At 35.4% G+C, this 14,921-nt stretch overlaps 1 protein-coding gene across 1 annotated transcript in view; it reads left to right on the top strand.

Moving 5' to 3' along the window:
• Window positions 1–14,191, top strand: part of LOC131592081 (cilia- and flagella-associated protein 54-like) — a 101,611-nt gene extending 87,420 nt beyond the window's left edge. The window contains 7 exon segments of the mRNA XM_058863359.1: window positions 2,058–2,255; window positions 3,480–3,673; window positions 7,616–7,798; window positions 9,016–9,122; window positions 9,923–10,109; window positions 11,477–11,554; window positions 14,072–14,191. Of these exon segments, the coding sequence (XP_058719342.1) occupies window positions 2,058–2,255; window positions 3,480–3,673; window positions 7,616–7,798; window positions 9,016–9,122; window positions 9,923–10,109; window positions 11,477–11,554; window positions 14,072–14,191 (1,067 nt within the window).
• The last annotated feature ends 730 nt before the right edge of the window (window positions 14,192–14,921 follow it).

Below are 14,921 nucleotides of genomic sequence, written 5' to 3'. Positions count from 1 at the left end.
ATATCTAGTAATATAAAAAAATTTAATATCTAACTTTAATTTATGAAAAATTATATATCAGTTTTGGAAAGTAAAAGCAAAAGTCTCATCGTGCATAGCAATACAAAATATTAAGTAGAGACTTCATGGGCCTTTAAATATCAGCCTGTGCAGTTGTTCAATATGTTAAGAAAAATTAATTGTTTGCATACTGTGTTTCAGAAAGACAGAGTGCACATACTGCCGTAATTTTGGAAAAGCAGATGGTCCTTTGTTACAGGACATCCGCAGTCACATAAAGCAGATATTGGCCTCCCTATCAATCATCACTGCTTTCTTTGCTTTTTTTTCTTTTTCTTTTTTTCCCCCAAACCTTGACTTATAACTGATTTTTTTCCCTAGGTATATTAGCTTTCTCTTGGAGAGTTTGTTTTCCTCTTGGTTTTGCAAAGAGATGTTAGTGTTGAATAGCTTCTCTCCCTGCATCATCCCCCAAAAATCCAACCAACACAATAAAAACAAAACCACAAAAAACCCACCAAAACTAACAAGCTCAAACTCTTACGAAGTCTTTCTCATCCAATGGATTATTATTTAGATATGCTTCCATTAGCTTGGTAGAACTTTGCCTGGTTTGTAACTAAAGTCTGCATTTATTTTTTAGCTAAAAGAATTGATGAAATGGAAGTTTTTGATCTGAAAAAAAATCCCCAGTGAAATCCATACTGAAATCCAACAGTGAAACTAGGAATTCTGAGATAATGACTGCTAGATGTTATATAAACACTGAGGCAAAATCATAATGTTTATTTTTAAACTAGGAACCATTAATTTAGTGATACAATTTTGGTTCAGTGACTTAATTTCAATTATCACAAGTGACTGAGAAAGATTGAATTGCTCTTTTTGATAGGTGCTGGCAAAGCTGAGCCATGTCTGCCTACTGTACAGTGTTTAAACATATGTGTTTTGATTGGTTTATGAAAACAAGTGTTGTATGCTAAGACTTTCCATCTGATTGTTTTGTACTGGCTCCATTTGCTTATAATTACAGATCATTGTTTCTTTTAGCAAATGCAGCAGGTGTTTCTCCTGATAGTTCTGTTAGCCACTACTAAGAAGAATAGAAAATGCAGAAAAGCAATAGTAGGCCAAAACACAAAACTGGAAATTCTCAGCATAGCGCACTAAATATTTTCTATAAAACTTTTAATGAAACACATGTTTAAGTTTTCATCTATAAGACAATATGGCCATTGAAACTCTTGGCATTGACAGTGAAATGTCAGGAATAATAGAGACATTCAGATTTTGTAGAAGCACTTATAATTATTTTCTGAAAGCTTACTGTTAGGAATCACTATAACATAATGTTTGTTCAATTTGGAGTGAAAAACAGAGCTCAAGAACTGTGCTTTTGAAAGAGCTGTGTACTAATACAGTAAAAACCAGTACTGAATACAAGCAGTGATGTAGTGATATCTGTACTGATAAATTTTTCCTCTTTCTGCATAAGTACAACTTTTAGGCAGCACAAAGGAAAATATTATCTTTTGTTTTATTTCACAGTTTAGAGTATATTTCATTGAAAATGTGCTTAATATCTAAAGGGGACGAAGGATTAAAACTAACAATGAATAGTTCAGAGTACCTAACTCTTCTGAGTTTGGGTCAACATAACTGGGAGGTTCAGCTGACACAGTTATGATTGATGATTTCCTTGTGTTGTTTCCATTTAGTAAATATCTCCTATTGAACAACGGGCAGAATTAATGGTTTTATATTCAAATTCAGAGAGAGAGAATGCACCTTGCTCTCTACTCTTTTTGAATTTCTTGCAAGGATTAGTAAGGTTCCTACCCATGATCTGAGAAACAATTTTCAACTACTTTTAAGGCTATTTACTATTCCAACTCCTATTAATGCAGAATAGAAATAATTTTTCTTGTATCAAAAACAGAAGCAGTTTCACAAGTTATACTTCTAGTTACAGATTAGTCAATTCCAATACAACACAGAAATAGCCTTTAAATTCCAACCACTTAATGTGTGTTCTTGAACTCTGATTGGAGTTGCAGATGGATACAATGTTGTCTCTGAAACTCCTCAAGTATCTTCTACTGAAAACAAACAAATCACAGAAGACTGTCCGAGTGAAAGTGAAGGAACAGAAAGTCTTGTCACCAAGGCCAGCCAGAAGAAAGATAAAATAACATGGGTTCACCTAATTCGCTACTACAATCATTTAAAAAGAATTTATAACACAAACCTTTCTGGTATGTATTTTTATTTCCTTCTAGAACACTGCTAAAGATCAGATACTGTTCTTGAGTCAGGTGTAAAGTCTGTCAACTGAAATAGCCTAATTTTGAGTTCCTTTAAATTGTATAAATGGAAAAAAAACTTCATGGAAATCCAGATTTATGTCAGTTTACAAATGATGCAAGTGAAGATATTATTACCTTTCTTCATAATTATTCATAAGCCTCCACAATAACAGGAAGGACTCCCTCAAATTTTAATTGTTATTACTACATTGGAAGTTCTAGAAAAATCAAGCTTAAGTCACATCATAAATAAATCTGTTCAGTTTGAGGTTCCATTTTGGAGACCTGAATGTAGGGTAAATGGGAAGGCTGAGCATTATTGATTGTGTTTTGACTGAAACCCCAGATGTGATTTGCATGCATAGATTCATTCACTGTAAACAGAACATGGTAATAGATAGGGCCTTTCAAACAGAGTAAGAATCCATTAATTGCAAGGCCTTAAGACTCTGCACCTACATGTGATGGCCAGCTTTTAGATATACAAGTGATGACCCAGTAGATGAGAAGAATACTTCATTGTACATACAGATGTTATTTAGAGAGAAACCTAGCAACTCTGAAAATAACAGTTCCAGAGAGGGCTGGGTTTTCTCCTTGCAGCACTAAATGAAAATATTCTGGCTCACCACAGAACTGTAAGGACAGGAAGGTATCGTCAAGTAGGTATTGGAACATGCATGTAAATCGCACCTTTAGTTACCTGTTGGGGAGCCTAGGGGGAAAATCAGCTGATCAGCCCCTAGCTGTCTAAACTGGGGTCTTAAGAGCTCTTAAAGCTTATTTTGACTATATTGAATATGTGTTTATTCTAGTGGGTGCTTAGGCATCTAGTGAACATACTGGTGCTTAGACTCTGAATTTAAGTACCTACACCTCATTTGATTACCTCCTCATTTAAGTACCTCCCATTTGATACTACTTTATAATGTCTAGAGGGAGTTTGTTTCATTGTCTGATCACTGGTGGAAAATTACAAATAACGTAAGCTAGTAATATTTAAGGACAATCAGTATAATTGTTGGATATGCATTTATTTGATATTGAATCTATTTACATATTTTATTATGTTTCAAAATTTATGAACATAGAGTAGCTGTAGTAACGTGACAATTTAATGGAAAACAATGATGTAATTTTAAAAATGTCTTTTAAAAACTTCCCCCAACCTAGGACCCGGGTCAGTTTCTCCAAGAGATGGACTCCTTGGTTTGATTTCTGACACAGGAATTGTTCTGCGCATAGCAGAAATGCATTCCTTCCTTGAAAAGAATTTGTTTGAATATTCAATGTGTTGTCTTGAGAATTTTCCAGAAGAACTACGTGAGGTAGAAATGTCACTCAGTAGTCACAGTGATTCTTCAGAGGTACTTATGTTCTTTCTAATGTTTCAAAAATATTATACTGGTATTTCATTCAGATTCTCAATAATTCCAATGGTGATATTTCTGTGAGCACTATAGAAGAATGAAATTATTTATGCAGAGGATCAGTACAAAACCAAAATCCTGTGCAAGCAGTGAATTACGTAGTTAACAAATGCAAATATCCATGTGTTATTCATTCCAGCAAAAATAATCTTCATCCCATAGCCAGTGTATTTAGACTCTAGAAGATTAAAAAGAATTATATTTAAAAAGGTGCTTTTATTGGTTAATAAAGTTGGTTGTTATTCAGTAAGGGCTGAGGTTTTAAATCTTGCAAATCTTCATCTTTCATACCAAAAATGTGAGGTCTGCCGGGACAGAACTTGGTGAGCCTCTGAAATTCCCTGTAGACTTCTCTACAAAGTGCATGAGGATCAGGTGGACTCTTGTCACTTCATGGAAGTAGCCATATAATCTGAGAATGTTAGGGTGCCTAACACTTTGTGGTTGATGTTCTGCACCAGCTTCCTCAAACTGTGTTTTAAAGAGCACTTTCAGTGCAAGAATAAATTCGTTTTGTTTTTCAAGTGCCAGGTACACTTACCCAAATTTTCCTTTCCCTGGAGGATGACCACTTTAAAAATCATCAAGAGATCACTGCCTTTTTTTAGTCTCTTTTCTTTTTGGTCTCTTTGGTTTTCTGTTTAGAGGTGCTTTCTGTTTCAGGGTTTTCTGCAGGTCCTGCAGCCTGGTGAGATTTTTCACTGCTCTTGCTTGCAGCCTGAGGTCTCACAGTTGCCTGCTGGGGCAGTCTGGGTTGGTTGTTGGACAGTTTTTGGGTTGACAGTACAGATGTTTTTGGATTGCACAAGAACTTACTGGGCAAAGTTTGCAGGACAGAGAGTGCTCTAGTGCCTCTGGTCAGTAACCGGCTGTGGGCTGAGTGCCGGGATACAGGGACATGTTTGGGGGCATTTCCAATGGGATTTGCAACCTTGGTAGCGTGGCCGGGGTGCACGGTGTGGTTCTCCATGTTCCTGCCCCCAGCGCCAGAGCGGGAGCGGCACATATGGCTCTGACCCAGACCCGCCGCCTCAGGGCCGCCGGAGCTCCGAGAGGTGGAGTCATCAATATGGTGACCCACAGGGGGCTGTGGGACACCAGGTTGACTGGCAAGGGGTGAACCAGGCCAGGTGCTGGAGATGGAGTAGTTTGACTGTATTAAATATAATATAATAATTATATAATTATTAAATTATTAAATACATGTATTTAAACATTTGCATAACTCTTAGTCTCAAGTGGAACATGTGCATGTGTCTGTTTAAATGTGTCTTTGTAATTAAAAGAAAAGGGGAATTGTAGCAGAAGGGATTACAGGCAACCTTACCCCTGATGAATCACTGCTATATCCAATAAGGATGAGTGTGATAAAAGGGTAGGTTGGCTGGTCAGGGGAGGAACTGAAGGACAGAGCAGATGAGGTATGATCCAGAGGAAGGACCGACGAAACGGGAGAGAGAATTGCTGCTGTGAGGTCAGACAGAGTCTGCAAGGGAAGCCTACAGTGGGGGCTTGCTGTGGGCCGAGTCTGCTGGAGTTGGTGTCAGGATGGCTGAGTCGTGAGGAAGAATAAACAGGGATCTTTTCATGTTGCATGAGTAAGAGTGTGTCTCTTCTCTCATTTCTATCTCTAACATGCGGTCTGCTGTGACAAAAGATCACTGTGGCTTATTTTTTAGTTATTTTATTCAGTATTAAATGGAGACAGGGGAGCCTTGAGGAGGGAGAACTTGGTATGTTATAACAATGAATAAAAATACTTCTGTGAAAGTAGCTTGTCTAGAGTTGGTGAACTTTCTACAGTGTTGGACAGCATATCATTACTCATTTCCCAACAAAGAGCTGACTGTGCCACTGAATAAATTGTAAATATATAGTGTGTGACATTTATAACAGCCATCATATATCAAAAATTATTTTACTGTCTGCTCTTTTTTTGACATAATTAGTATTACAGTATCCTGGAATAATAAGCTTCAGAGCTCACTGTCATGTTCATGACGGGTACAAGCTGCATAATCATGTGTTAACTTCACTGTTGTAGACAGCTAACAAGCATAAAACTCTTACTTTTTTTAATTCTAAGATTCATTGATTTTTATCACAACATTTCTAGAAGCTTTAACTATCCAGAAGGTTACAGATGTTATTTTAAAAATGTAACTGTAATTTATTACTGTGAGTTTTAACAGTACAAATAGACAAACCTTTTGAAAGAATTATTTTTATGTATGAAGTTGTTTCACTTACATCTATCTCTGTGTTCTATTTTTGACTCTTGAAGGTTTTTTCAGGTCTGCTGACCAAAGAATCCAAATTACATTAGGTCTATAATTAAAATTCTGAGCCCTGTTACATTTTTCGTGCTTGTTTTTTGTTCTGCTCCATGATAGTAAGTAGGACTGGAAATACTTAACTAAAACAGATTGTTTTCAGATTTTTGAGAAAGTTGAATAAACAAATGTTTTATGTATGATATTCAGCAACCCACCAGTTGGACAACAGCCATTGTAATGTCCTTCTTCAAAAAGATTCAATATGAATAGAAATCCAAAGGGTGCAGTTCAGTAAAAAAAAACAAACATAACACACATTTAAGAAAGAAATATATAGCATAAAATGGGATTTTAAGAGCTCTAGTTCAGGGGCACATCATAAATTAGGTTCTTCCTATGTCCATATATGTGTTTTCTCCTAGTTTTGTTCGCAGTCCATGCTTGCAGGATAGTTGGGTGATTCATTACTGAATTGGAAGAGGGCTGTAGAAGGTGGATCTTCCATGCACACCCCATGGCTTACCATGGGTTATGGCCACTGAAGCACATCCATGCGTTCCAATTTATGACTTCCACATGCCTGGATTCATCATTACTTTCACTTCTACTAAAGTTTCATGGCTTAATGGCATAAAATTAGGTTATTGTGAAAAGTCCATCTTCTGTTCACTTGGATTTACTGCCCTGTAGTTGTCATACGCTGACTTTTCTGTAGAGAATGTAGGTAAAAATTCTCCATTTTTTCTGCCGTGGACATTCAAAATTTGAAAAGAACTAACTCCCCAGAGAGCTGTTTTTAGTGTCCACATTTTTGAATCAATGATGGAGACATTAGGACCTTTCCAAATAGTTTCCACATTACCTGAAAATGTGACTGGCCAGTCTTCTTTGCAGATAGATCTATGTTATAATTTAAAAAACAGAGATGGTGTGTTACTGTTCAGCCTTTAAATCAAATATTTCACAATTTTAAGAAAAGGTTTGGTTCATGAATGAATGTTGACTGACAGTATTCCTGCATTAATTCCTGGTGAATGACAGCCAGCAGTAGCTGTTTGATGAATGCCCTGCTAATGTTCCATATGTATTTTATATAAATACAACAAATCCTCACAAATTAAGTGATTTAATTTTCAGCAGGTGTCACCCTTTGTTAGTTGCACAGCTGAGAAAACAGATAGGTAAACATAAATAAAGCATTAGTCTAACATTCAGAATCCTATTTTAATTATCAATATGTGTGCTTCACAAATTACTTTTTCATCACTAAATTTTGTATCGTCAGTGTGCCAAATACTAGCTTTGAGCCAAACCCACAATGCCATAATGATTTGAAGTCAAAGACAACAATCATTGTGACTGTGGGTGTCTCTAAGTCAGACTACAGACCCTTTGTATTTCCTTTAGAAATGTGTCATCACATGAGCTTTGAAAAGTCTTAACTTGGTGAAAAGGACACTTTTAAAAACTACCCATTTACCTAAATAAACATCTATTTATGCTGGAATGAAAGCCATACCAATTCCAGTAGACACTTGATTATAACAGATTTTTCCTGTCTCACCACAGAAAATATAATTTAAACCTTTATTTTGTGTTTCAGATGTCTCTTGATATTACTGAAATTGCATCATTAGTGTCACATGTGAGAGTAGCTTCTCCAGTTTCTGTCGCCACAGAAGATAAGCGGACAGAGAGTAGAGCAACAAATGCTTTGGATAAGGAAATTTACATTCAGTGGTATATTCCTTCTGTGGCAAAGCCATCAAACTATACAGAAACTAAGGTATAACTAGAGCAAAGCAGTTCCTTAGGTAGTGGAGCAAATTAAGTCTCATTTCCAATGGATATTTGTGTTGTGAGTTACCAGCTTTTTAATCAAATTAACTGGTAGGAAGAATTTATTTACTCTGCTACAAACCTGCTCTTTAGAAAAACAGAATGCCCTGTCAGTTTTTTGTTGGCAGGCCAAAACTCCACCTTTTTTTTGCCCATATAGAGCTTCCAAGCCATACTGTATTCATCCCTGTTGTAAATCCCTGAAGTCTTTAAGATCTCCACTCTAAGTTTGGGTAGACCTGACCGATACATTTGAATAATAGTTTGGTGGGAGACTCTTGGAAAAGCGAAGATACACATGTACAGGGAAAATGAGATTTTATAAGCCTCACTTTCCTAAAAGATCAGACTGAACATGAAAAATGAAAGAGATGGGAGGGTTGCAGGAATGCCAGAGACTATGACAAGGAATTTGTTTTATTTTCACACAAGGGAACAACATATAGGTAAAATTTCTGCTACAGCAATAAAAATCCATGATCTCAAACTTTTTGGCATAGCAGATCTGTTTCTAAATTTCTATTGGAACCATTTATCTTTATTAGGAAACTGATAGAAGCTCTGTGAAATTAATGTAAATAATGTACCTTTTAATATGGTTTTACAGGTTATTTTAGCATTAGCATACAGATCAGTAGAGGACATGGGACAAGTCTTAAAATCAAATAATGTATGAATGCCATATTCTTGACATTTTCTATATAGTCAAAATACTCAGCTACCATTAGGAATCATATTTTCAACTGCACTAGTAAATTATTGCAGTGAAAGATGAGAATATTCTATTTAATTTTCTTATAATGATATGGCTTTATTAGATTGGTGAGTTATGCACACTTCATGGATTTAAACATAGCATGATGACAGCCATGCATATGATTGATGGGGATCAGGACAATGCTGGGATTTTCAAAGTGGCACCATAGGGTATACCTAATTTTCAAACCCATAGTAATTATATTCAATTTAATTAATTAAATTGATTTAAAGCCTATAAAAACTGAGTGGAGAACAAATTCATATGAAGCCACACTCCTCTCTTTTTCGAAGGCCAGTTATCTAAGGCTTCATCAGTACATTATATTTGATATTTATTGTATCTTGTATCACTGAAATAGCTCAGGTCTACTGCATTACAGTTTACTCATTCTGTCTCTTTTATAGGTTTTGTTGCTTTATGCTTATAACATAAACCCTATCAAGATCAGCGAAATGACGGTTTTTACTCCAACGTCTGTGTTTTCAGGCCACTTGTGGATTCCATTGGCTAGGTAAATAATCACTGACTCTGTCCTGTTATTTCATGCTGTATTAAAGATCAATCAGCCATTTAGGATGAGAGAAAGTAAAGTGCAAAATATCAAAGAGCTGTAAATCTTTAAAAGCATTCATTTTTTCTTTTCAAAGATTTTTGACTGTAAAACCTGTAAGATGTTGTACACAGTGTTAAACCCATCCAAACAGTTGCTTTTTCAATTCATTCATTAGCATTTTAGTTTTGATTCTTAAAGAACCAAGTAACACATGCTAATCATATTACACTGGCATAGCAATGTAGCAGCTATAAGAAACACTCCCAGCAGTTATTCCCATTCTCTCAGTGGATCACCTACTTTCTCCATCCCATATTACAACCCTGAGAATGCAAGAATTTTTCTCAGTTGTAGCACCATACTGACCTGAATTTTACATCCTATGGCATTTTTCATTATTTCTTCCTTGTCATTCATCTTGTCTTAACATTTTTGGAACGGCTTAGTGGGTGGATGAGAAGAAATAATGGGCAGCCTCTGCCACCCTTGTGCTGGTTGGATGAAAAAAACTTTACTTAGAGAGACATTCCTAAAATAATTCTTCCAGTTTTTCATGTAAAAAGCTAATGCATTCTATATCTCCACTTTATTAAATGAAAAGCTTGTTTTTGTAAAATTAGGAGATCAATCTTGAAATTAAAGAAAATGTAGAACCTAATCAATATGTAATAAAAGCTAGATCAGCCTAATTATAACCTGGAAACAACAAATATTGTTGTTTTATACCAATAATAATGAAAAACACTGTCTTCTTTTAGAATTATTTCTTTAAGGGAGAAATTGACTGATCTGAAGGAGCAAGTTGAAATAATGATGCAAGGTTCTAAGAGCTTTTCAACTTCAGTACCAACAAGTTTTCTTACGCAAAGTGAAACTTGGAAAATAAGTCTTTCAGATAAACACAGAGTGAGTGATGTGCAAGTGCATCTTGATGAAAAAACAGAAGTAAGTGAGAATAGTTTGGCTTTTATATAGGTTAGACTTGATTTAAGATGTCTTTTTTGGGAAAATAAATGACAGGCAACTTGGAAGGCAGACATTAAGCTTCCCTCACCTCTTTACAGAAAAGTTGAAATACTTTCACTCTCTATTTAATATTTAACTTTTCCTAATATATTGCTTGTCACTTTAGGAAAAAAACCCAGGCATTTTCAACCTTCTACTTGAAAATACAGGCTACCTCTTCAGGTACATAGACTAGGAAACTGATACCTAATTTATAGTAATCTACATCTGAAAATCCTTGGCAGTGTGTTAAATCAGCTTGGTGATCAACCCAAAAGTGTTTTTTAAACATCAGTTGCACATCTTCAATGTAAAATGGGCAGTGGTGGTTTCTCAAATAAGAACCTTCTAATAACGTTATTGAGAGATGACTAAAATTGGAACTGAATTTATTTTCATTTTCTCTGTGCCATCTTCCTCTTTTTTTTTTGTTAGCAAGGCTGAATATGGTCCACAAGCCAAGTAACTCTCCCCACATACACACACACACACACACACAAAAGGTAATTTCAGAATTTTCCATGTGCTCTGTTTGAGATAATGTCATTGGAATAGAATGTTGCCGCAGCATAAGTGCGGCTTGATAAATGCCAAGGCAAAATAGACGTTTATTTTCAAAGTGGGAGACATTTATCATGTGACAGGATTCTCTTTATATCTATTATGTGAAATGATTAATGATGTAGAGGCTGTCATTTTGTCTGATGGATGCTGTGAAACAGTGACAATTGTGCACTGTGCCATTATTACGAGGCTGTATTTTGACCAGCTTGGAGAACAAATGATATTTTGGCCAATCACTGTTTTCACAAGGGTAGATAGAGCTGTCCTTTAGTGGGTGTTTCTGATTACCTGAAGGTGTTTGCTCAAACTTTCATTAATATATGTCAGTAATTGGTAAAACAATGTTTAGAATACTAATAAGATTAACGTGCCATGCATTATACATGTATAAATATCATCTTGTCAGGGTGTTTGTTTATCATATCTTCAGTAAACACATAGCAAAAGTATGCTCAGTCACTGGATTTAAAACCTGAACCAGGAGCAATTTTGCCTCAGTAGAAATTGCAAGATTTGGCCATTATGTTTGTACAGGAAATACAACTATTTGTGTTGCAGAAAAATTATATTCATCAGCTAAGATTCATTTTGCTGTAAATTCAATTGGAATAACCTAAAACTTGAAAATTCTGAAAAATTTTGTAAGGCTGAGCCATCTGTTAGTTTATCAGAGGAGACTGATAGTATAGCATATGTTTGTACTACACAGATAGTACAAGTTTTTTCTTGTTTTATACCATTAGGAAATAGTTAAAAGGTGTTTATCTGAAGTCAAAGCACTGCTGTCTGTTGTTCCAGCCCAGTCCTCTCCATTAACTGAGGTATGTTGTTCTTATTAAGAGTAAAAATCTGCTTTCTAAAATAAAACAATTTAAATCAATTAAACTGAAACATGGATTATACCACTAAGCATCTTCCCATTTTTTTTCTCATTGTTGGACTTTCTGTTTTGGTTTTATTTTATTATCTTTAAAAATAAAATCCAAATGTGCATGATTACAAACTGTGAATATCTTCACTGTTCATTAGAATCAACTTTTCATACCCGTAAAAATGTATTAAAAGGGGATTTTTGCTCACAATGGTTAATACAGATTATCCACTACTCTCTGGTCATTATTTACACAGGCTCCAGTGAATTTCCATGATGCAATTGCCAAATGCAATTTCTTTCCATTATTGCTTTTTTACAGTTATTCAGGCTTGATTATTCCATTTTCTTTAGCTTTCTCTGCCTTCCCCATGACATGTTTTGAGAGATAGCATACCATTTTTTGTCCATACTGTTGGACAAAACATCTTATTCATCCTGTTACCCAGTGCAGTCAGTATCCCAGAGAAGACTGTGAGAACTGGCCCATGGTGACATCAGGAAAGGACCACAGCTGCCAGACTCAAGAGACTCCATGGAAATTCTGGAATCCACTGTAACATATCACTCCCTCAACTAATCCTCAAATATCTTGCCATTATTATTCACAATGCAATGATAATGGAAAAGGCATCCACTGTACTCTCCCTGTCAGTCAGAGAGCTCTTCCTATCAGAACAGAATCTGAGTTTTATCTGAGAACAGTTGGGCTAGTGCCGGCAGAAGAGAGAATCTGTCGTGCTGTACTGTGCATCCTGCAGTCCAGTATGCACTTCCCTTTGATACACATTGCACCATTCTTGCCACTCCTCATTACCCATCCTGAAGTTCTCTCTCAAATGATGCCCAGGCCTTCATGTCACTTAATGTGGCTTTAGCAATGCATCAGAATACACCCACATCCCTTCTTTTCAGAGTCCCACTGAAGTGTCTTCCGTGGTAGCAAGATTTGATAGATTCCTAGGGAAAAATACAGACAAACTTTTTCAAAGAATCATGGAAACTTTCTGGACTGCTTAAATTCTCGTGGATTCCTTTCACCTTGTCTGCTTCTATTTGTGGATCTATGATGGAAATGAGGGAGCAGATTTAGTGGTGTTCTTCTATTAGAACATCATAGAACATCTCATAATACGAATGTGATGTTTACTGCATTGTTTTATTCTCTCTAAATTCCACAGCAAACTAAAATGTTTCAATGGGTGGAACATCACAAAGCTTTTTATCAGGAAGTTTCAAATACAAACTTCAAACTAAGATGCTTTGAGATATGGTAGTTTTGGTTGAGCAGCTGAAGCCTAATCCTTTAAGATGCTAAGTATCTTCGTTCTCCTCTGAAGCCAATAGAACTTGTAGGGTGCTTAGCACTTCATTATGTATAACATATGTCAAGGTAGCATTTCCAAACTTTCATATAAGTTGTATGTGTGTGCATTACCCTGTCTCAGGCAGAGACAGAAAGCTCAGGGAGGGACTATGTACACCACAGAACAACAGTACATTAATTTGTTGTCAAGCATGCTGGAGAAGGCAGCAGATACATTTCTTATATGTAGTTTTTCACCATTTCCCCCCCACAAAACACTTCTCTGTTGCTCATCTTCTGGTGAATTAATTGGACAAAGTCAGTTCTAATTTGTGGTCTTTGTTTTCTCATTGTATGAGCTGTCACACGTCTATCGTGTTTCCACTTTCTCTTCTTTGATACTGTTTTTTCTGTCTGTGTGTCTTACAGTGGTTTTGATTCAGCCCTGAACTATATTTATAAATGGAAAATGTGCATTTTCATTGAATTATTCATTTAAAATTATTTGACTCTTCTTGTTTTAAGAATAAAAAAGGATTAGCCTGCATGTTTTTAATGCTATTTAATGAATAGCTATGTCCTTGAGGGAGATAAAGTGTAGTTTGGAAGCTGCAATCTTAAATCTGAGAAGTAAATTTATAAATAAAATAATTGCATTAAAAATTAACTTCCCTAGGTAGCTTGTTCCAAGCGTCTCTTCCTTCAGTTTTTTTTGTTGATACCTAAATCAGTTAAATAGTTTTCCGTGTTCAGTGGACGCTCAAACCAGTTTACATTGCCCTTTATTTGACCTTTTACTGTTACCTCAATTCCTTCAATTTCTCATCTTCAGAAGAGCCTTTCTTGCTTGCTCTTCATTTTACCTACAGATGATCATGATAAACTTTGTGAGCAAGACTGTTCGTAAAGGTTTCCTCCCTTGAATCGTGTTTTACTAGTTTCCTGCCAGAGATGTCATTAACCACAAATTTATACCAAGGCAATAAATATTTCTAACTTACCTATTGATTGCAGTTCAGTAATCTGGCTTTATATGGAACTACTGGTATATATGTGTGTATATATATATATATATACATATATCAGTATGTTGGTATATATCTACTTTTAGGTACCTCTAAACTTAATAAAGTTACTCATTTGTTTGTTTTTTTTTTTCAGATCCCATTTGATGTTACTTTGCAATCAATAACAAATTTGGAAGATATGTTTGATCTTGCCAATGGATGTATAGTAACTGAAGCAAATCTTTTGGATTGGCTCATTTCTCTGCTTCACTAAATGCGATTTTGCCATAACTTAATCAGTTATTAGCTGAATGCTACAGACCTAGACTTAAGTTCTGCTGTTAATGAAACAACTTCATTAATCACACCAGGATTTGGTTCCTGTTATGTTTCATAATTTTCACTTTTAGCTTATTTCTAATTATTTGAGCATTAATAGTTTTTAAAATTAAAATAATTTTTAGGAATTTAATATTTTATAAGTATTTTTTATAAGATATTCTAGATTTTCAATAATTTCTTATTTAGAAAAGCTGAAAAGGTTTGTAGCCTTCTAGCTCCTGCTACTAGATATTCCTTTTTCTCCTGAAGTTGTATTCTCATCAGCAATTTTTAAATTTCTTTTGCAGTTCTCAAAAGTTGGTATTGTTTCTGAAGTTGAGAATTTTTGAGGGTCTAAAATCATCCCTGAGTTTTTTCTTTTGTTCATCTGTTTGGAAACTAGCATTTCAGGCTGTTGAGGGTGCAAGTGATCATTCAGATGTCTTCATAATTTCAAAAGCACTTTTTAAAAAAACAAAACCCCCAGAACAAATAAACAACTCCTCCCCACCAACAAGGCAGTACAAAGAATAAAATAGTACAATACAGAATATTTTATTAATCATTCTAAAAAGCTAAGGGAACCTTTCTGAATGTTGCTGTAAATATTAAAGTGCTCAAGAAACACAAATGAGTCCTAACAACAGCCACCTGAGTCAATATGCTTGAACATATCAGAGCAT

Source organism: Poecile atricapillus, chromosome W, assembly GCF_030490865.1.
Source record: "Poecile atricapillus isolate bPoeAtr1 chromosome W, bPoeAtr1.hap1, whole genome shotgun sequence".
In the NCBI taxonomy this organism is placed as follows: domain Eukaryota; kingdom Metazoa; phylum Chordata; class Aves; order Passeriformes; family Paridae; genus Poecile; species Poecile atricapillus.
This window is presented reverse-complemented; position numbering and strand designations above follow the sequence as displayed.